At 36.5% G+C, this 22,092-nt stretch overlaps 1 protein-coding gene across 7 annotated transcripts in view; it reads right to left on the bottom strand.

The window, feature by feature from the left end:
• LOC110461742 (inosine-5'-monophosphate dehydrogenase 1b-like) overlaps nt 1-22,092 on the bottom strand; it is a 48,878-nt gene that overhangs the window by 13,769 nt on the left and 13,017 nt on the right. For 6 of the 7 annotated variants that reach the window (XR_002464172.1, XR_002464171.1, XR_002464173.1 and 3 more), the window contains exons 3-14: nt 17,364-17,412; nt 16,143-16,244; nt 15,335-15,409; nt 10,177-10,383; nt 8,992-9,079; nt 7,314-7,416; nt 6,591-6,687; nt 4,922-5,012; nt 4,555-4,650; nt 3,888-4,031; nt 2,590-2,734; nt 1,032-1,175 (exon numbers count right to left, since the gene is read on the bottom strand). Coding sequence is in view for 3 of the 7 variants with exons in the window: in XM_021515374.1 (XP_021371049.1) it covers nt 1,032-1,175; nt 2,590-2,734; nt 3,888-4,031; nt 4,555-4,650; nt 4,922-5,012; nt 6,591-6,687; nt 7,314-7,416; nt 8,992-9,079; nt 10,177-10,383; nt 15,335-15,409; nt 16,143-16,244; nt 17,364-17,412 (1,341 nt within the window). In the remaining 4 variants the exon portion in view is untranslated. Of the gene's footprint in view, nt 1-1,031; nt 1,176-1,682; nt 1,784-2,589; nt 2,735-3,887; nt 4,032-4,554; nt 4,651-4,921; nt 5,013-6,590; nt 6,688-7,313; nt 7,417-8,991; nt 9,080-10,176; nt 10,384-15,334; nt 15,410-16,142; nt 16,245-17,363; nt 17,413-22,092 lie in introns of those variants that run through there. The other variant, XM_021515375.1, reaches the window with a different exon arrangement.

Raw genomic sequence — 22,092 nt, 5'->3', positions numbered from 1 at the left:
ATTCCTCTCCTCAGATTTACAAATTGAAATATACTGCCCACATGTATGTCGGACAAAATATTTTTCTTTTACCTTCATGACGCTAGAGCCCTGTATCAAAATGTTCATTTCCCCCAAATCTGAAACAGGATTGATCCATGGCCTTATCCGATCAGTTCTGGTGATGTCACAATAATCACTGCTCAAGTTCAGTTTTAATGTAATACATATTTAATTGCCTTTCAAAGTTTTCATGGAGAAGAATGGGTGTGGCTAAATCTAAAGTTGATTTTTTTAAAGAATCTTTACTATAACCACCATATGACAAGGTAAAAGCACAAGTTGCCATATTTATGCTGCTCTATGTAAATGAGCAAAAAACAAGAGGTAGGGAATTTTACTGATTTCAACTATTTACAATATTAATTAATGAGGGTGAATAATCAGATGCCTTCACAAAAATTTGACAATGCGAGGGGGAGGGGGGAAGGATATATAGATAAACACTTAGTCTAGTGGTCTATAAGTGGCTATCTACATATATAATCATCTACAACACAGATATACTACTGAGAAGTTGTGAAGATTACAGCATCTCTAAGGAGCGGGAACAAACACACTCTAGTTAGTAACACTGGGAACTGTACCATATGTATTAGTGGGAAGCACAGGTGCCCCTTGTATCTTTCCATCAATAAGCCCATGTCTGGTAATAAGCCTATCCATATCTAATGCAGTTCAACAAATGCTTTTTCATTGTCTTGTACTAACCCCCTTTACTTTAAGTGAGAGATTATGTGCTGGTCCCTGGGCTTATTGGAGAATAAATATTGTAGAAGTCTTTACAAATTATGACAGTAGCAACAGTGTTCAAACTAAGGGTACACCCATAGGCAATCAACAGGAAAGTCACTGTCCATGGGAATCATTTATTTCATAGACCAAGCTGTCTATGAAGTGTGTGTAATTAAATGATAAGTAGAGTAGTGAGCAAGTTTTTGCTCATCTTTTCTTTTATTAATAACACCTTTTTACACCGTAGCAGTACCCACCTTAGGTTGGAGAGACTACGAGCTCCGATGTCCTGACAGGCGTGCTGGATCCCAGCTATGAGATAGGGCACGAACTTGTGGATGGATCCTTTGTCTACTATAGAGCCTGACACACCCTGGGCTACTTTCAACTTATCACTCTCACTGCAAGGTCAAGCAAAGGTCGAAATATATCATACAAAACCATCAGCTGGTCAAAATATTAAAACACTAGATTTGTTTAACGGAATTTGAAATAATGTCATGTTTTGGAAGAAGTCATTTATCCTAATTGTTTATGAAATTGATCCATGATAACTTTTAAAAAAAAATCCCCTTAAACATTTTGTAATTTCATAAAATCAATGTTCTATACAATTTTTTGAATGATGATGCTTATCGTCCACAAAGACATGCAACAGAAAGAGCTCCAAGTCCATGCATTCTATCAACGGTATTTTAGTAATAAAAATGAAAAGTTTACATATTCAATTAATACATCTTCAAGAACACTTTGACAAGATTAAAATAAAAACATTAATAAACTTGACTAAACAAAACACAACTATGAAATAGCTATTAGTTTTGAACCAAAGAAGGAAAAGGGAAGGATAAGTGATGGCAGATTGATGTTTTCACTGGGATGATTATCTAATCGATTATGATGCCAGAAATGAAACAGTGGATAGAAACATCATGCATATCATCGATAAGTTGAAGATGATTTACACAAAAACAACACAGAATGAATGAAAAAAACGCACAGGAATAAACTGTTCCGGGAATCCAATTTCCAGCATAAAAAAAAAAAAAAAGTTTAAACTCTGTCATAAATCTGTAGAACATTATTTTTTGAAAGTTTAAAACATATGATATAGCCAAATCTGCATGCATCTTTTATTTAATGTAATTTTTAAACAAGAAATAATTCAAAATCTCAAAAACAAAATTTCCCTGTTAACAATCTACCTAAAGAAACCGTTTTGCATCTTTAAATCTTTTTTCAAGTAAAAACACAAGTGCTATGTCAAGCTAAATTGTGCAAGATTCAGAAAAAAGAAACTTTTAAAAATGTTTGTAAGACATGAATGCCTCTGCTTTGATGCCAAAGAGTGTTTCACAAATTACTGATAATAACAATGGTGTCCTAGCCTTGAACTGGGAACCCTGAATTATGTACAAAATGGACCCGACAGGACAGACATAGGCAACACTATAAATGTGTCCTCTACTCTCCTCAGAAATCCTAGTTGTATTAATGCACAGAAGTCTATGGTGCAAGTTGTATCCAACATTTCTGTGTCCATCAGAAGGGACCAAAACAACTACATTTTTGTCTCTAGAAGGCAAAGACCATATAAACTTACGGAAGATATTGTCAATTTAACAGACTTTATGCCTTTAAATCTTGCTAGGTTGAAAAATGCTTTGGTCAACTTAGTATTGTATATTTAAACTATCACAATGCCATCAGAGTTATCTCCCTTCATTCCCTAGATCTCTTCTAAATTTTGACATACTGTGGCAAAACAAGAGTGAGAATGATCCTTAGATCGGCTTCTCGATGTGGTTTGTTTACCTGAAGTATCGGCTTTGACTACTTTTGTGTTTCTCCATGGCATCAAGTGAGCCCATTCCTCTGTACTTTTTCAGTCTAACACCATCAGCAAAGAAGTATTCACCCGGGGCTTCAGAGGTCCCGGCCAACATTGAGCCCATCATCACTAAAAACACAAATGTATCATTATCATTCTGCCTAGTACAATCTGCTGAAAGTCCCTCTGTGAAACAATACAGAGTGTGTAGTAAGCCAGTAACTTCACTAACAGACCAATATACCAGAGATATTCTGTAGTGATATTCTTCTGAAATACTTCTTTAACCCTTTCACCCCTTGGTAACTTGAGCTGACTCTACCATACATTCATCTGGATGAGTACATTATGGTCTACAGTGGTGAAAGGGTTAAAGTGTCAAGTATTGCAAGCCTTTGATGGTAGGAGATTCCATATCACAATGATTTTTATCTTCTTTGTTTTTGCGATACAATTTTGATCCATTTGGTAAGAGGTTATCTGTGATTATCTCCAGTTACATGTGATTTTATAATGTTTGATTCTTATTTTATATATTTGTCGCAGTCATAGCTCACAACAGGTTTAATATCTTTTTGTTTACATATATAATTATGCAACTTTAAATAAAGTTTTTTGAATCTTGTTGCATTATATACAGCCAGCCAATCAAAAACAAGCTAAGCTTATACAAATGATAAGTCACCCATCACACAAAAATACACTCCAGATTTTTTATTACATTTTACCTGATTCAAGTACAAATGCAAACTCAATATTCCTTCATGTACTGTTCTAAATCTCTAAAACATGATAACCTGTGATGTTTCTGTATGTTTAACTTGTTCAGATTCTATCAACAGTATGAGTTCAATATTAAAATATTACATAGTGTGATAACAAGATAAGGATAATATACAAGAGATCCCATATTGACATATTGGTGGCCCAAATAATTTTTCCCCTGCACAGCTAAGGACCAATGAGAACCTACATATAAAATTTAAGAAAGATCCCTCAGGTACTTCTTGAGAAATACCGATAACAAGAATTGTTTAAGGACGGACAACGGACAGACCACGGATGCAGGGTGATTTGAATAGCCCACCATCAGATGATGGTGAGCTAAAAAGTTAGAATAGGATTCATGCAAGATTTAATAGCCTGATACCCAATCATATTGCTATCAATTAAATTAGTTAAAATGAAATCTAAACAAATATCTGTGAAAATATTGAATATAAACAAAATGAATGTATTAATACTACTGCTGAACATTCCTTTCCATGTTTATTCCATATACCTGTGGAGGCCCCTAGAGAGAGCGCCTTGATGATGTGACCCACCACTGCAATTCCTCCATCTGCTATGACGGGAACCCCAAATCTGCGAGCATACTCGGCCACTTTATAGACGGCTGTACCTTGAGGCCGGCCAACTGCCATCACTGTGTTAAGAAAATGTGCAATTTATCACGTTACTTGTGCATGTGTTATGAACAAAAGTTCCACAGAAGTACCTATTTCACCTACAGGAGTCGGTAACTCATATTATAGGTATGTTCAGGACGATCCATGAAAATCAATGGTATCCTTAGAAGGCAAGGGGTATCACATGGAAAACATGCGACTTTAATTTACGCAAAATTCAAGATGGCCACTGGCAGCCAAGTGTATTTTCAGCCTTGGTTCAAATTCAAACTTGAGCCAGTAATTAATACTTTAGTTATGTGTAGATAGTTTTCTGACAAGTGCAAGTCTTAAGAATTTTCACAATTTTTTAAATACTTTTACTTAATTTTCCTTGCCAGACAGATATCAATTATGACAATAATTCTGTCAAATTTATGAAAAATACATTATTGTCAATTTTGACCGTAATTAAAACTGTTTCCTCCAGGCTATTACCTTGAGGGATAGTATAAATGATTTGTAAAGTTTCCTTTGTCCAGTAGTACTGAAATCACTTACCTTCTTGGGTGATACAGATAGACCCACTACCCATGCCCACCCTCAGAGCGTCCACACCTGCATCTACTAAGTTCTTAGCCTGGGCTGCTGTCACCACTGTAACACAACAAACACACAATATTCATGTACACTTTCTGGACTGGTGTACACAATAATTATATGTGCCTTCACCATTCATTAACGCAATATAATATTTAAGTAAAGCTTTTGCTTAGACAAAGTAATCCATTTTCAGACGAACAAAAGGAGAATGTCTAAGTTTCATGAAAATGTGAAATTTAAAATCAGTGAAAGATATATGAATTAAAGGAACGAACAAAAAACATAGGAGAGATGGACTGTAAACAAACAGCACATCCCAACTTACCATTGCCTCCAATAACTTGGAGATTTGGATATTTTTTCTTGATGTGTTTTATCATGTTGATCTGGTAAATAGAGTTACCTTGGGACGAATCCTGGAAAAACAAGGTACAACACACTGGTGACTACAGTTTAAACAAATTTGATAGTCCATTTATACTTCTCCCCCAACACCCCCATCTCCACCCCATCCTTCCACACCCACTCCTTAATTATTGTCTTGCATTCAATGGCATGAATATATTTTATGGAAAAGACTAAATAAACATAAAATACCAGTAACGTATATAAAGGGCCTGTCACACCCAGCCGATTTGGTTCACCGGAGCTATACCGGAGCACAAATTTGGCGATTTTTGGGGATCGGTGCTAGAACAGCAGCGCACCGGTATCACATCGTTAAGAATGGTAGTACATCGGCTAAAAAATGAGCAACGCCAGGCGACGGTAGAAATTTTTGAACATGCTGAACAATTTCCGCCGTTCTGCTGCTGGAGCAAACAACAGACAGTACTCCGGTAGGGCTTCGTTCATGTCGGTAGAGCACCGGTAACGTCCCGTAATGGATCGGCGGCTCTCCGGTGGGCTCAATGTGTACCGTACTGGTACCGATGTGATACCGTAGTACTAACGATGTACTACTGAAACATTGGCAGCGCAATGGTATTACTCAGCTATAGCTCCGGTCAACAGTGGCACATCGGTAGAACAACGGCGGCGCATCGGTAGAACAATGGCGGCGCATCGGTAACACGAGGTGGCAGGAAAGTGGTATTCGGTAGCACAATCGACTCTTACATCAGTAGGACAATGGGAATGCCGGAACTACATTGGTATTGCTACGGTCGATTTTCTCGCCGTTGTTAATGTTTTGCTTTGGTTTAGTCCCGGCGAGGTATATCGGTTGTGTGTGACAGGCCCTTTACCTAACAAGTCCCTGTGGAAAATTGTAGTGCATCGAGAACCTTTCATAATTCTCCTAATTACAATCCTTATTCAATGCAGCAGAAATTTATTTTTTCTACTTAATTTGCAAGAGAGAAAAAATATTGTTGCAAAGTGTGGCAATAACTTGTTTTATCTGTTCTTCTAATTGTTGTATTAACAATATATATCAAGACATTTTCACTGCAGTACTAATATTTCATAGTATTATTTTCATCTATCTTTAACTGAGAAAATGACATAATGCATAATGCTTGCATACAGAAAATGACATAACTTATAAAAGATCAATCTTGCCTTGTTGACTGAGCTAGTGGGACAGAGCTGAGAAGATGGGACTTACCAAGACTGAGGTAGTGGGACAGAGCTGAGAAGATGGGACTCACCAAGACTGAGGTGGTGGGACACAGCTGAGAAGATGGGACTTACCAAGACTGAGGTAGTGGGACACAGCTGATAAGATAGGACTCACCAAGACTGAGGTAGTGGGACACAGCTGAGAAGATAGACTCACCAAGACTGAGGTAGTGGGACAGAGCGGAGAAGATGGGACTTACGAAGACTGAGGTAGTGGGACACAGCTGAGAAGATAGACTCACCAAGACTGAGGTAGTGGGACAGAGCGGAGAAGATGGGACTTACGAAGACTGAGGTAGTGGGACAGAGCTGAGAAGATGGGACTCACCAAGACTGAGGTAGTGGGACACAGCTGAGAAGATGGGACTTACCAAGACTACGAAGTCTACACCTGCTGACACTAACATCTCTAGCCTATCTTTGTCCGAGTCTTGGGTACTGACTGCCGCTCCCACAAGGAGCTGTTTACTGTAACAAAAACAACAAAGGTTTAAACACTTCTCTTCTCTAGGTTTGGCCCTTAAACGCCTCGAGACTAGTACTATGGTAATCCTTTGGTAAATAATTTCACATTAATTCACACAAAGAGTTAGAAACAATTGCCATATAATATAAGTCCTATTAATTATAGGTTGCTGTATTTTATACAGCAAATATTCAATACAGGGTAAACATGCATTGAATACCTCATAACTGTTCTTCAGTAAGTTCAAATATTTGTAAATGGATTGATTGAAGCACAACTGTTTGAATAGTTAATTTTGGTAAGTAATCAATCTTCCCTTTTATAGCTACAATTAATGATGTTAATAATATACTTTTTCAGCTTGTTTGGTGTCTAGACTAGTGTCTGTGCCTGCTAGCTATTAACTATTTAGGTCAAAACAATACCTCCTTAAATACTAGCTGCCAACCTTTCGTCCAACAAAATACTGGCCATGTATAGTAATAGTGAGAAAGATATTTAAAAAGAATTTAAGAGAAAATCAGGATCTTGAAATACCTTGATGGTGAGTGAAGTGGCAACAAGGGGCAATATATCAAAGTTTATCTACATGCACGTACGTAGCTATACTATTTCAAAAGTAACGTACTGTTCATCTTTGGAAGCCAAGGGAAAGTCTCGGTTCTTTTTGGTATCGGTTCGAGCTATTAAAGCAACCAGCTCACCATTGTCATTGATGATGGGAAGTTTTCCTGAAATTATTAAATAGAAATAGTCAGAAATATATACATAAGGTTATTAATACAAGAGGCCCAATGGGCCTGCATTGCTCACCCTGTGACCTCGAAAGTTGGTCAAGATCATTCATTTGAACAAACTTGGTAGTCCTTCATCCCAGCATGCTACAGGCCTGATTTCAGTACCCTGGCCCTTTTGGTTATTGAGAAGAAGTTGTTTGAAGATTTTAACATATTTCAACCCCTGTGACCTTGAAAGTTGGTCAAGGTCATTTATTTGAACAAACTTGGTAGCCCTTCATCCTGGCATGCTACAGGCCCAATATCAGTACACTGGGCCTTTTGGTTATTGAGAAGAAGCTGTTTGAAGATTTAAGACATCTGACCCCAGTGACCTTGAAAGTGGGTCAAGGTCATTTATTTGAACAAACTTGGTAGCCCTTCATCCCAGTATGCTACAGGCCCAATATCAGTACCCTGGGCCATTTGGTTATTGAGAAGAAGTCGCTTGAAGATTTTAAAGACATCTGACACCAGTGACCTTGAAAGTGGATCAAGGTCATTCATTTGAACAAACATGGTAGCCCTTGATCCCAGCATGCTACTGGCCAAATATCATCTTCCTAGGCCTTTTGGTTATTGAGAAGAAGTTGTTTAAAGCAAAAAGTTGACGCCGGACAGACGCCGGACGATGGCCGGACGACGGATGCTGCACCATAACATAAGCTCACTTGCCCTTCGGGCAGGTGAGCTAATAATTGACATCCTACAGCAGATGATATTAAAATACACAGATTTCACAGATGAAATAGGCCTGTGACTATAAAAACGGAAGATGTAACTGTAATTAACCATAAAAGAAACAAGAACACAGCAACCTTCAGGGCCCCGCCATGTGCCTGACCGACCCTTCCCAGTCTATTTTCAGTAACAGTAACCTTGACCTTAAAAACTTTTTTAATGCTTATTGCACATCTACATATCACTGAGTGTGTATCATCATGTCCAATTTCAAAAAGATTAGACATTTGTATTCCCAGCTTAGTACCGTACTCCCCGCGATTATGACATACTCTCTACAGTCTTTTTCAACAAGTGAACTTGACCCTAGATAAAATTTACACTCCTATTGTACATCTACATTTCACATAGTATCACCATATCAAAATTCAGAAAGATTTGTCTTTTGATTTCTGAGATAATCTCCGGAAACAAAAGTGTGGACAGACAGACAGACGAACAGACAGACACCTGGATTACTATACGGCACACACATCTCTGAAGTTTTACATTATTAGTTCACTTGTTTCTGTAAACAAGAGGCCCAGTAATCCAGTATGGCTACTCATTTGGACATTTAGCAAACTGGATAAACATTCTCTTTAAATTAACATTGCAATTTTTGCTCAATCTTGGGCTTTATCTGACAGCACCAAGAAAAATAACTTTCCTTATTTTGACATTTCACTTCCTGGTCCCAAAGATAATTCAAAGCAAATTTGCTTGGAATAAAAATATATAATCAACCAGTCTGGAGAAGTAGATTTTTAAAGACATAACTGCCCAAACTACCCCTAATTTTTAACCAACCTTTTTTACTCTTTTGTAGTATCTGGTTGGCTTCCTTTAGTGTCACTCCACTGTGTGCCACAACAAGTGCCTCAAATTTTGTCATCACCTACAACACCACACAGTCAAACTTTCACCAATGTGTAATATACAAGTGTTAATTACTCGTACCTGTTAATATGTTTGTTTATAGCACATGTACAGCACCATATAGGTATGTATTGGTTAACGTTGTAAGGCCATACTCAGCACACACACATGTATGTAAATTAATCCGACATTTTAGATGGTCATTTATAATTTAGATTGATTTTTTTTTTAATTCAATGATAAGCCTTAGTATGTCACATCACTTAACTATGTTTTCAAGTTCAACATAAAAATTCTTGATGTAAATCTTCAACTTTCAAATATCAAAATTGTATGAACAAATGCATTATAAATCTTCTTCAACTTTCAGACTACATAATTGTATGAACAAATGCATTATATCTGCATTGCTTCACTCTACAGATAATTTCCCATGAGCATTATTATGATATAATAATTAGCACAAGAAATTTCCTGTTTTTTTTTTTTTGAACTCTGCCAGCAACAACTGATTCTTGACATATATTTGCTTACAAGATAGCCAAATCAAACTGAAGGTAGTACCAAACACCACAGCTGTTCTAGCCCCTTCGCCCAAATGTATTATTTGTGTAAAAAATGTGTAGTATTTAATCTCAATATGCCTTTTTTGTGTCTTCTGTTCATAAACATTTCACTAACTTATCAAAATGCAGTAAAAACACCTTACAAATAGCATTTATTCAGTAATAATTGTACTGTTTAGTTTTCATTTAGCCATTAGGGACACCATAATCATATATATTTAGACAACTGTCAATCCTTTTGAACCCCCCTCCTTTGACATCAAATTAAGGTGACCTGCAAACTGTTACTAAATACTAACAATGGGGCGATTCACAAACAACTAACTGATAACATAACAGGTTTTAGGACAAACAATGGTAGAATGCCATCTTAATATAGAGGATTTATTTTTATAAAGCAGCAAACTAAGAAATCTCACATAAGGAAAAATCTAAATATGGCATATTACATTTGTATATATGCATATATATATTTATATAGACCTGTATAATAAAATGTCAAACTTACCTCCCACAAGTGGGAATAACTCTATAAACAGAAACTATTTACCTCTCCCAGTGGTGTGTTAAACTCCTCCGTGGTGAGGAAATCAATGTCTCGCTGGGTGACGAGACCAACAAGTTTCTCCCCCATGTGTCCGTTCTCGGTGATGGGGATACCTGAGAAGCCGTATTGATTCTTGGCATTGTTGACATCCTTCACAGTTTGTTTTGGGGACATGACCACCGGGTCGAGGATGAATCCCTGCTCATATTTCTGTACAAAGAAAAACAACATATAATTTAAAATGACAAACCAACAGCACAATCAGTCAACATATTCAGCATTTTTAACCTTACAATAAACTACAATTTGACTGGCTAACCATCTAACACTAGTGAAAGTATACATTGTACTTGTGATACTTATATTTTTTTAACTCTTTTTGTCTGAGGGTAACCAGATTTTCTTCCAATTGATCAGATGGTGATTTGAATGAATATGTATGTACATGGGAGGTTTGATAGATTTGACATGTTTTGGATAATCTGGCTGGCTGACGTCGTATGGATTCACATATGGAACAATATTAAACAATATGTCAATTATTTGGCACACTGTAAAATATGGACCAGTCCATAGATTAATACACAACAGTTAATAATTAAGATTCAACATTTCGTTCTCTCCCTCCCCCTCCAAGCTAAAATATGGACCAGTCCATAGATTAATACACAACAGTTAATAATTAAGATTCAACATTTCGTTCTCTCCCTCCCCCTCCAATGTAAAATATGGACCAGTCCATAGATTAATACACAACAGTTAATAATTAAGATTCAACATTTCGTTCTCTCCCTCCCCCTCCAAGCTAAAATATGGACCAGTCCATAGATTAATACACAACAGTTAATAATTAAGATTCAACATTTCGTTCTCTCCCTCCCCCTCCAAGCTAAAAACCTTCGAAATCACATTTTACTTTCCTTTTCTAATCCCTTAAATATATGCTTTTGTACCAGGTGATCTTAAAATTTAGAAAGTTGGAAAGGGAGGAGGTGGAATTGGCAAATAAAAAAGATCTGCCTTTATAAAAACATTGTTCAAGCTAGAAATATTATATCTTATATTTATCACTAGCTATATAGCCAGTTTAGGATTCAGGTGTCATAACATTAAATAACTCCATGTCCATGTATACACGTGCTCACTTCGTTCTTCTTTCCAACAGTTTGACATCAGTGTGATGTTTGAAGCATTATTTTATTACAGAAACAGGAATTCCATGCAATTCAATGTGTCGCTTAAGCTTGCTCCTGCTGATGGCCATGTTACTTTTTAGATTGAGGTCAAGATTGAACTTGACCAAGTAATTGATATTATCTATCAGCATGACCTTGTGTGGAAAGGGTCATTTAAGATGAGTAGCTGGCTATGTTGTTTGTCAGATTTTGTTCAAAATCAAACCTGAACATGTAACTGATACTACCGATATGTTTACAAAGATTAATGATTAATGATTAATGATTCTAGAGTAATCACACCAAATCTATTTGTGTGTGCGTGGACATTCTGAAGCTAACAGAATTGATCCTCGACAACATTTAAATCATTCATACACCTACATAAAGGACACATCGGTGCAGCAACTCATCAACATCAACTGTCTGAGTATCAGATGTATACATACACACCAGTAGATAGGGTGCAGCCTTCATGCCCACATCTGTTCATCATGATCACTTTAGATCAGATCAGTCAACTACAAGGTCATGCTAGATCATACAGATAACTGACGGCCACACACACATGTCTACAAAGCTTTTATCATGACAATATCAATCTATAACTTTGACAGCTACTGTACCTATACTTCTATATCTGAGCCATGGAACGTTCCTACTCATTTATAAATGGACCACGGATTTGTGCTGATATTGCTGATGTAGTGATCCTTATTCCCTCACAACTATATATGGCATTGTCTGAAACATTTGATAATCTCTTCTTTGTCTTTATCATCAATCAATGTAATTAAAATGAAAGAACTGCAGCTGGAAATTGCAATTAACACCCATGTACATGTAGTACCTAATTAGATCCATTGTAAACAAAACGACACTTAACCAGAACGCTGCTGCTGATGTGCATTCTTGCAATAAAATGAATCAAAAGCAAGCAGGGCTATTGCCAGCTATTTTGGGTAAGGGTCCCTGAGCAGGAATTGGGAAAATTTCATCAGCATTTGGCAAAAGTTGGGAATTTCATCAGTGTTCCCACATTATACAGGTTTGGGAAAAAATCATAAGTTTGGAAAAAATTAAACCTGCAATTTGATTAGCAAAATGTTTTTCCTCAAGCTGTTTGTTACAGTAAAATGTATAGCAAGAAATAAATAAATAAATTTTCTGTGTTGTTTATCCAATTTCAAATTTTCGCTATACTTTTCCATGGATGGTAATACTTTGAACGTTGCACATATTACAACTGGAAACTTGTATAAACTTGCTTTTTAATCCAATGGGGAAAATGAAGACTGAAATTGGGAAAATGCAGATCAATTTTCAATTGGGAATCGGTCCATGTACCGGACCCTATAAACACCTGACAAAAATCCACGCAAATATGTTAAAAAAATGAACAAAGAGCCCTATAGCCCTGTATGAAGAGGAGAATCTAGTGAATGTAGGTAAAGCAAGTTGAACCTGTGCTCCTGGTAACCTTTATATGCATCAACAAGAATTCCAATAAGTGGATGTGTCATTTGCTCAAACATGGATGGATTGGTGACCAATTACCATTAATTAATCCATAATGAAGTTTATATGTACTATTGATCAGATCGCAGCAGCACTGTTACCATGTGACATTTCACAAAATCCAAGATGGCCTCTAGCTGGTAGCCATGTTGATTCTAAGATTTGGATCAAATCAAACTTGAGAGCAGGTCATTGACACTGTATGTACATGTACATGTAGCTTTGAGTAAAAGTTTCATGAAAATCAAAGTATTCCTTTATTCAGGAGTTATTGCAGGGAATCCATTTATGCAGATGATGACCATATGCACTGCCAATACTGACAGGGTGATCTGAATATGCCATGTTTAGTACAAAAGCGAAACGACAAAAATGTTAAAAATGATATTTAAAGAAAGAGAAGAAATTGTCTCTATGGTGCTGAACAAAGTCTAAGAATTTATCTTTTCACACCATAGAAAAGAGATCTGTGTTAAAATCTCTTACAGACCTACTGTAGACAACTTGGTCTAGGAAGAAAATGATTTCCATAGACCTACGTTGTTAAATTTCCATGGTGATTGTATAAGGGTCTACCATTGAAGTTTGAACACTGGTGTTAATGTTGTCCATAGTTAAGATGGCTACAAAGATGTAGAACCCGCTACCCAGTATGTTGTTTGTTCAAAAATTGAAAATGAGATTCCATAAAACTTAGAAACAATATAGATCACCAACAAAGCCTAGCTATCTCCAGTCTCCTGAAAACTTCAATCAATCATTTCTTTTTACAATCAGCGACCAGTATTGAATTCTCATTAAGTATGCATCCCCAGACAATTTAATGACAAAGGCCGAAGTTATGAGTGGATCGTTAATCTGCCAACTGCACTTTGTGAAAGTGTGATAGCTTATCTCAATACATAATTGAACGTCAGGTAATTGAAATCCTCACCATCCTGCGAGTCTCACATCATTGCAGCGAAAAATTATTGACACCAGCGTCGTACCAATTAACCCCAAATCATTTCAATTTACTGACCAATAACTGTTCAACCCCTACAACCTCCGGGTGAATTATCTTCTAAAACCTTGATTAAATGAGAAAGGTTACAGACGTCTTCCTAATCACTTTGATTTTCTTCAATCATAAATGTCAGACTCTTCATTGATTTTCTGTAGTGTGTAACATATTGACCGAGTATTGTCACGCAGTGAATGTAAGTGGACCATTTTTGAAACAACTCTTGAAAACCCTTGCTCTAGAAAATGTCACACCTATACTTAAAGTAGAAGATATGAAAATCTAATGGTTTCTAAAGAAATGTTTTCAATCCATTATTTGATCAATTAATATAAATTATTAATCAAAATTTTGTTTACTTTGTGAAGGCTTGCAAGTTAACATAGCAATCAGTAAACACAATGACCATATGAGATGTATTGATTATGTTATTTTAAATCAGCCCTGGGCCATAACAAGGTAGTAGGCTAATTAGCCGTTACTTGATAATACCTGAACTTGTTCATCTCAGAATGACACGGGAAACATTACACAAATTACCTACTTCACATTTTCAATCTATCAAATACTTAACTATATATACTCCAACACTCCTTGTAATTATATAGACAATCATTAATATATTGCCTGAAGCACAATGTAAGGACAATGACCCATCAGATTTTCTGCCCTTCACAGGACTACACTCACCAAAGCAACATTCTGATCAATCAATATCAATAATCTGATCCTCTTTAAAAGCTAATATTGATCTGACTATCGGAGTCCATCCCATATTTTCATGATGCTAATATCTTGCATTTTCATCTCCTGTATCCACATAATGTATTATTTAACACTAGAACATGTCTTCAAATATGTTATAGAAATCTGTCACCTTATATTTGATACTTAGCTTCCAGATTACTGTCAGAATATATACACGTACATTTTAGAAATAATTTTGGCAGTACCCGAGATGGCTACACTTCAACAAACATAACATAAAATCGGGGATCATCCTTGCATTTTTTTTTATTAAAACATTATTCACATATTAAATCTTTTAATGACTGTGAATCATCACAACCAAAAGGCTCAAATTTTTTTTTGGAAAAGTTGTTCATTTTTCGGGGTTTCCATTTTGTCTTTAATAAAAGAAAATAAACAAAATGGAAACCATGAAAATCAAAAATCCAAACATATCGTTTCATGAATCCTATCGCAATAGAAGTCAATATTACCTCTCATTCTTCCGAGCCCTCAATTTTATTTGTTACATGTTTGTGTTTCCTTCGTTTCTCAAAATATTATTTAATCAACCAATGATTTCTGAAAAGTAATATTCTTTTACCAAAATGCCACAGGAAAAATAGGAATATGTATCGCAAGCTGGTCATCCTGTATTGAATTTCAACATGCTATGGTACCCCAACCCTGTATTTTGTCGTGACATCTTAAGTATTTTCAAAATAAATTTGCTCACCTTCACTTTTCTAACTTCATTGGCTTGAAATTCTGGAGCACAGTTGTGATGAATGACTCCCACGCCACCGCATAACTGTAATATAAGGTTCACAACTGTCAAAGCCTGACAACAATAATAGGGGGCACTTATAAGACTTATACACCCAAACGAAACTGAATGGTAAATGGTTTGAGGTCATGATCATTGTAAAAGTAAGGAAAACAGAAACAATCAGAAAACAAGTTCGACATAATAACATATGATAATAATGAATTGGCTGATAAGCTTTTGTGATAACATAATTCACGTTTATCACATAATGTACTGTCTTATCCAGTGAATATACCCATGTCATATTGTTACATGTTACATGACCTAGCAGCCCTGTGATTGTAAGTTTCAATTGTGAGGTCACGCTAGGACAAGTCACAGACTTACGCAATGGAGTCATTGCATGAAAATTGTCGTTTTACACGAATAAATGCCACAAATCTTGATTATGTGATTAAAAGTTTTCATTTCATATGAAATTTATGAAACTCTCCACAATTTTTTCATTTTCGCTCGCCTTCGATGGAAACTCATGTACATGTAAGATCCTATATATATATGTATATCAGAATTGATCTCTTTGATATGATTTCTTCAAATACTGTACTGATTAATGTACATGTATACCTGGTAAATGTATGTGGAGGTCTGTACTATGACAAAATGCTATAAATAATGCACAAACCAAAGTACATTAAAGAAGAAACAACAAAAGGGCGGTCTCACTAGTCGCGGCTATCCAACGACCGTGAAGACGGTTCAAACAGTAACTTACCGCCATTCCGATTGCCATGCTAGACTCTGTGACCGTGTCCATAGGAGAAGATACAAGGGGTGCCTTGAGGGTAATTTTGCGAGTGAGAGCTGATGTGAGGTCCTGCAAAGAAATCAAATTATATTGGCCATACTAAAATGCTTCAGATATATTTTGATATCATGCCTTTATTAATCATCCGAATTGCAAACTTAAAATTCACTCAACAGTTTATTACATAAATATCTACATTTGAAATTTTGATAGAGAACAAAAGAGAATGCAATTTTAAGTCTAGGGGGAAAATGGACTGAATTGAATGTAAGAAAGTAACAATTCAATGGGAACAAAATGGGGGAGGAGGGTGGTGGGTGGGTTGTATAAATTCTGTCTCTCAAAACAAAATAACATGACATTTTTGCCAATGTTCTGCCTTATGATGAAAGCTGAACTCTGAACAGGACAGCTAGGATGTATAGACCTGGGCATATACTGCGGTAATACAAATAAATCCTTCACTATTTAGTGTTTATAGGGTTTTATTAACTGCAGTTTTATCTCATGATTTTAGCAATGAGATCAATCTGCCAAGTGTCAACTAAATATGACAGCGACTATTTCTGAACAAGATATACAACAGACCAAACAATCTCAAAACCATGAATTAAATACCATGTACAACACTATGTATAATCAAAACTTTAAAGTGTTACATATCTAACCGTAGTTTTTACAGAGCTTTAAAATTATAAAATAAATAAATAAATATACAGCATTTGACATAGCGCCCTATCTAGCTAACATAAGCCACTCTAAAGCGCTTTACAGTACTTTGATATTTAATTAATACATTAGCATATATACATCAATCAATACAATTTTGAAGAATTCGCAGGAGCTGCCTTATCAGGCGCTAAATACTAGTCCTATGCCACCTGGCTAATATCTCCCTATGTGTGTATGCCTGTGTGTGTGCTGGAGATGTATTGAACATTAAACATTACACATTAAACAAACAAAAAATGAATCAGTCACATATATATATAGATTTTATTTATTATACAAAATTATTGTATATATAGATTTTATTTATTATACAAAATTAATGTACTTACCAGATCATTACAATAACATTGCTGATTAAAGAATTAATTAATTTTAATCTGATGGTATATAATTACAGTATATTGCATGTGAGCTGAACACCATATGTATGAAGGTAAAAGCATCATATATACATACCACATTTTCCGAGAGAAAATCAATAAAGCCTGGCAAGATAAGGAAATCACTGTAAAAAAAAGAAGGAAAAAACACATCTAATCAAATCCCGCTCAATCAGCGTCTGATGCTTATCAAGTCTTGCAGTTTCAGCGACTATATAGGAATCCTCAGGAAAAAGTGACTACATGAATCACTTCTTTTGAACTATTTATACATATTATTTTATATCATGATATAAAAACAAGTGTAGCTATAAATACATATTTGTATACTATAAATCTGTGTGTAATATTTGCTTACATAGCAGTTTGTGCATGCATGAACTTAAGACAATATATATCATAGCTGTCAACCCTCCCTCATTTTGACAAAACAAGAGGCCCAATGGGCCTACATCGCTCACCTGGTATTAATCTCACAATTGTAATCTTAAAGTGGACTAAAATACAGCTACAGCCAGAATATGCCACCTGGCTAATATAGAACCTATTAAAAGATTTAAACATGACACCTGTGACCTTGAATGTTGAACAAGGACATTAGGTTGAAAGTGGGTCAAGGTCATTCATTTGAACAAACTTGGTAGTCCTTCATTCCAGCATACTACAGGCCCAATTTCAGTACCCTGGGCCATTTGGTTTTTGAGAAGAAGTCAATTGAAGATTTTACGTCATTTGACCCATGTGACCTTGAAAGTTGGTCAAGGTCATTCATTTGAACAAATTTGGTAGCCCTCCATCTCAGCATGCTACAGGCTCAATATCAGTACCCTGGGCCTTTTGGTTATTCAGAAGAAGTTGTTTGAAGATTTTAACATATTTGACCCCTGTGACCTTGAAAGTGGGTCAAGGCCATTCATTTGGACAAACTTGGCAGTCCGTTATCCCAGCATGCTACAAGCCCAATATCGTACCCCTGGCCTTTTGGTTATTGAGAAGTTGTGTTAAAATTGGTTAACACATTTGACCCCTGTGACCTTGAAAATGGATGAAGGTCATTCATTTATACAAACTTTGTAGCCCTTCATCCCAGCATGTTACAGGCCCAATATCAGTACCCTGGACCTTTTAGTTATTCAGAAGAAGTTGTTTCGAGATTTTAACACATTTAACCCCTATGTCTTGAAAATGGATGAAGGTCATTCATTTGTACAAACTTCGTAGCCCTTCATCCCAGCATGTTACAGGCCCAATATCAGTACCCTGGACCTTTTGGTTATTCAGAAGAAGTCAATTGAAGATTTTAACATATTTGACCCCTGTGACCTTGAAAATGGATGAAGGTCATTCATTTGAACAAACTTGGTAGCCCTTCATCCCAGTATGTTACAGGCCCAATATCTGTACCCTGGACCTTTTGGTTATTCAGAAGAAGTTGTTTTGAGATTTTAACACATTTAACCCCTATGTCTTGAAAAAGGATGAAGGTCATTCATTTATACAAACTTTGTAGCCCTCCCTCTCAGCATGCTACAGGCTCAATATCAGTACCCTGGACCTTTTAGTTATTCGGAAGAAGTTGTTTCGAGATTTCAACACATTTAACCCCTATGACCTTGAAAATGTTTGAAGGCCATTCATTTGTACAAACTTCGTAGACCTTCATCCCAGCATGTTACAGGCCAAATATCAGTACCCTGGACCTTTTAGTTATTCAGAAGAAGTTGTTTCGAGATTTCAACACATTTAACCCCTATGTCTTGAAAATGGATGAAAGTCATTCATTTGTACAAACTTCGTAGACCTTCATCCCAGCATGTTAAAGGCCAAATATCAGTACCCTGGACCTTTTAGTTATTCAGAAGAAGTTGTTTCGAGATTTTAACACATTTAACCCCTATGTCTTGAAAAAGGATGAAGGTCATTCATTTGTACCAACTTCGTAGCCCTTCATACCAGCATGTTACAGGCCAAATATCAGTACCCTGGACCTTTTAGTTATTCAGAAGAAGTTGTTTGAAGATTTTAACATATTTGACCCCTGTGACCTTGAAAGTGGGTCAAGGTCATTCATTTGAACAAACCTGGTAACCCTTTATCCCAGAATGCTACTGGCCAAATATCATCAGCCTGGTCCTCTTGGTTATTCAGAAGAAGTTGTTTAAAAGTAAAAAGTTGACACTGGACGGACGGACGACGCACCATGCCATAAGCTCACTTGGCCATTCAAATCCAAACTGACACAAACTCAGAATCTACATCCTCTGGTCAAATGATCTCCTAGTTACTGTAGGGTGTTTGTGATGGTCATAACAGGTGTGTAAGAAACAAATGAATGCTTTATGAGTTATTTTGATTCAAAACAAGAGGCCCATAGAAACTAGGTCCCTATGGTTGTGGCCAGACCCCAGGACCAATTCTAATATCATGACTGCATTTGTCTCTTTTTGCCCAGCATTTGTATATATAGTTTTGGGGTAGGGATCTCAACCGTTTCAAAGTTATGACCCAGGGGTTAAGTCTCCAAGGGTGGGGCAGTCCCCAAGGTCATCCTGGAAGCATATGTGCATTCATCTCTTTATACTCAGCAATTGTCTATCTGGTTATAGGGTGGGGTCTCAACTGTTTCCAAGCTGTGACTAAGAAACCAGGTCCCTACGGGTTCGGTCAGACCCCAGGGTCTATTCTAACATCGTGACTGCATTCGTCTCTTTATGCCCAGCTTTTGTATATATAGTTTTGGGGTGGGAATCTCAACAGTTTTAAAGTTATGGCCCAATGACTATGTTTCCAAGGGTGGGGCCAGACCCTAGGGCCATCCTGGAAGCAAATGTGCATTCTTCTCTTTATACTCAGCAACTGTATATGTGGTTATATGGTGGGGATCTCAACCATTTCCAAGTATTAAACTTTTTTTGGCCCCACCCCTTAGCCCGAGGTCAGCCCCACCATTTGTACAATTTTGAATCCCTGCATCCCATGAATGCTTTTGATTAAATATGATTGATATCCAGTGCATAGTTCTACAGAAGAAGTCGTTTGTAGAAATATAGCCAAATTACCCCTTTTTGGCCATTTCCCTCAGCCCCCTGGGGGGTCAGCCCAACCATTTGTACAATTTTGAATCTCCACCACCTAGGGATGCTTCCAGTCAAATATGGTTGATATCCACCTCTTAGTTCCAGAGAAGAAGTTGCTTAAAGCAATATAGCCAAATTGCCCCCTTTTTGCCCCACCCCTCAGCCCCCTGGGGGGGCAGCCCCACCATCTGTACAATTTTGAATCCCCACCACCTAGGGATGCTTCAAGTCAAATTTGGTTAAATTCCAATCAGTGGTTAAGAAGAAGAAGTCGTTTAAAGAAATTGTTGACGGACGGACGACAGACGCCACGGTATGGCATAAGCTCACCTTGGTCCTTCAGACCCGGTGAGCTAAAAAAAGGGAAGATAAATTGAGCGAAGCAGTTTCAGTCTTGTTTCACACCCTTTCTCCTCATTGGAAATAAGGAATGCAGGAGATCTAGCTCCCTCATTGGAGGTTTCAGATGTTGCATTTTTGACACCTATGATATATAATCTACATTGAATTCACTATTTTATTAAGTACTAGCCTAAGTCAGATTTTGAAAAAAAATCTACAAGTTCAACAAATATTTTCAAAGGCATATTCTTTTTAATTTTGATCTTATCAATCTTTTCCCCAATTTCTAGCTGTCTTAAGTGGCACTCATTGCTTGGTATTTTTTTGTGAAGTAGCTATTTCCCTTGTTTATATGTAATGTGTCCATGTACAGGCAAATAGGCAATTATAACAAACTTGTATGATCCGAGAAATCTCTCCTATAATATACTAAAGCAAAGAGTTAAATTATAACAGCAACAGAAGAAGCTATTATATTTAATCTGTAAATGTAGACACATCTTGTCTTTGTTAACAGATCTATGTAATGTATTATTAATTATCATATGTACATGTTTACTAATAATAACACCCTTTTTGTATGTGAAATAAGTCTAAAATTTCCACAAGTTGATATCAGCCCAGGTGATAGCACACACCCTTGGANCCCCCCCCCCCCCCCCCCCCCTTAGAAAAGTGATATCACACCCCCTCCCAAATTTCCGGATTCTGACGCTTCCGCCTAATGCTGTCTACTTTTAATGTAAACAAACGAATTGTAGGCATGAAATAACTGCGGTTTCATGGAAAATCATTTTGTAGGACTTTGGGAATTTCTAAATGTTGACTTTTTACGTATAATTGTTGCTGTCTTGTTTATATACATCATTATATCATTGTTTTTGTTACCATTTTTATGAATATAAATAAAATAAAGAAATACTTTTTTGTGTATGTTTTGTTTATTTTAAAGAAAAAGAAACATATGATAAAAAGTTTAATAAGAAAAACTTATTCTGTCAATGATTTTGAAAAAAAATGAAAAGATTTAAAGCCAAATACTGTTTTCAAGGTTCAAACATGACTTTTTGATCGTTTGACATGATTTCAGTGAGTAACAGGAATGTTGGTTTGAGCACAGAATCCATGCTTGAGCACAAGAACGGTTTCATGAATATGGGCCCAGGACTCTCGGGCTGATATGGGGTGTGATATCAAAATGGTCATATAATAATCTCTAAATGTAACCTAATTATGTCTGCTGATGTCGAGGGAATCAAAACCCACGTGCACACTGCAGTGGCGGATCCAGAGACCTATATGTTGGGGTTCTACGTGGGAAAAAATTGAGGAAAATGGTGAAAATACATGATTTTCAAAGTAAATTCTCAGGCAGGGGGGGGGGGG

This window comes from Mizuhopecten yessoensis, unplaced genomic scaffold (assembly GCF_002113885.1).
Source record: "Mizuhopecten yessoensis strain PY_sf001 unplaced genomic scaffold, ASM211388v2 scaffold10651, whole genome shotgun sequence".
Classification (NCBI taxonomy): Eukaryota; Metazoa; Mollusca; class Bivalvia; order Pectinida; family Pectinidae; genus Mizuhopecten; species Mizuhopecten yessoensis.
Note: the sequence above shows the minus strand (reverse complement) of the source record. Positions and strands in the feature narration are given on the sequence as shown.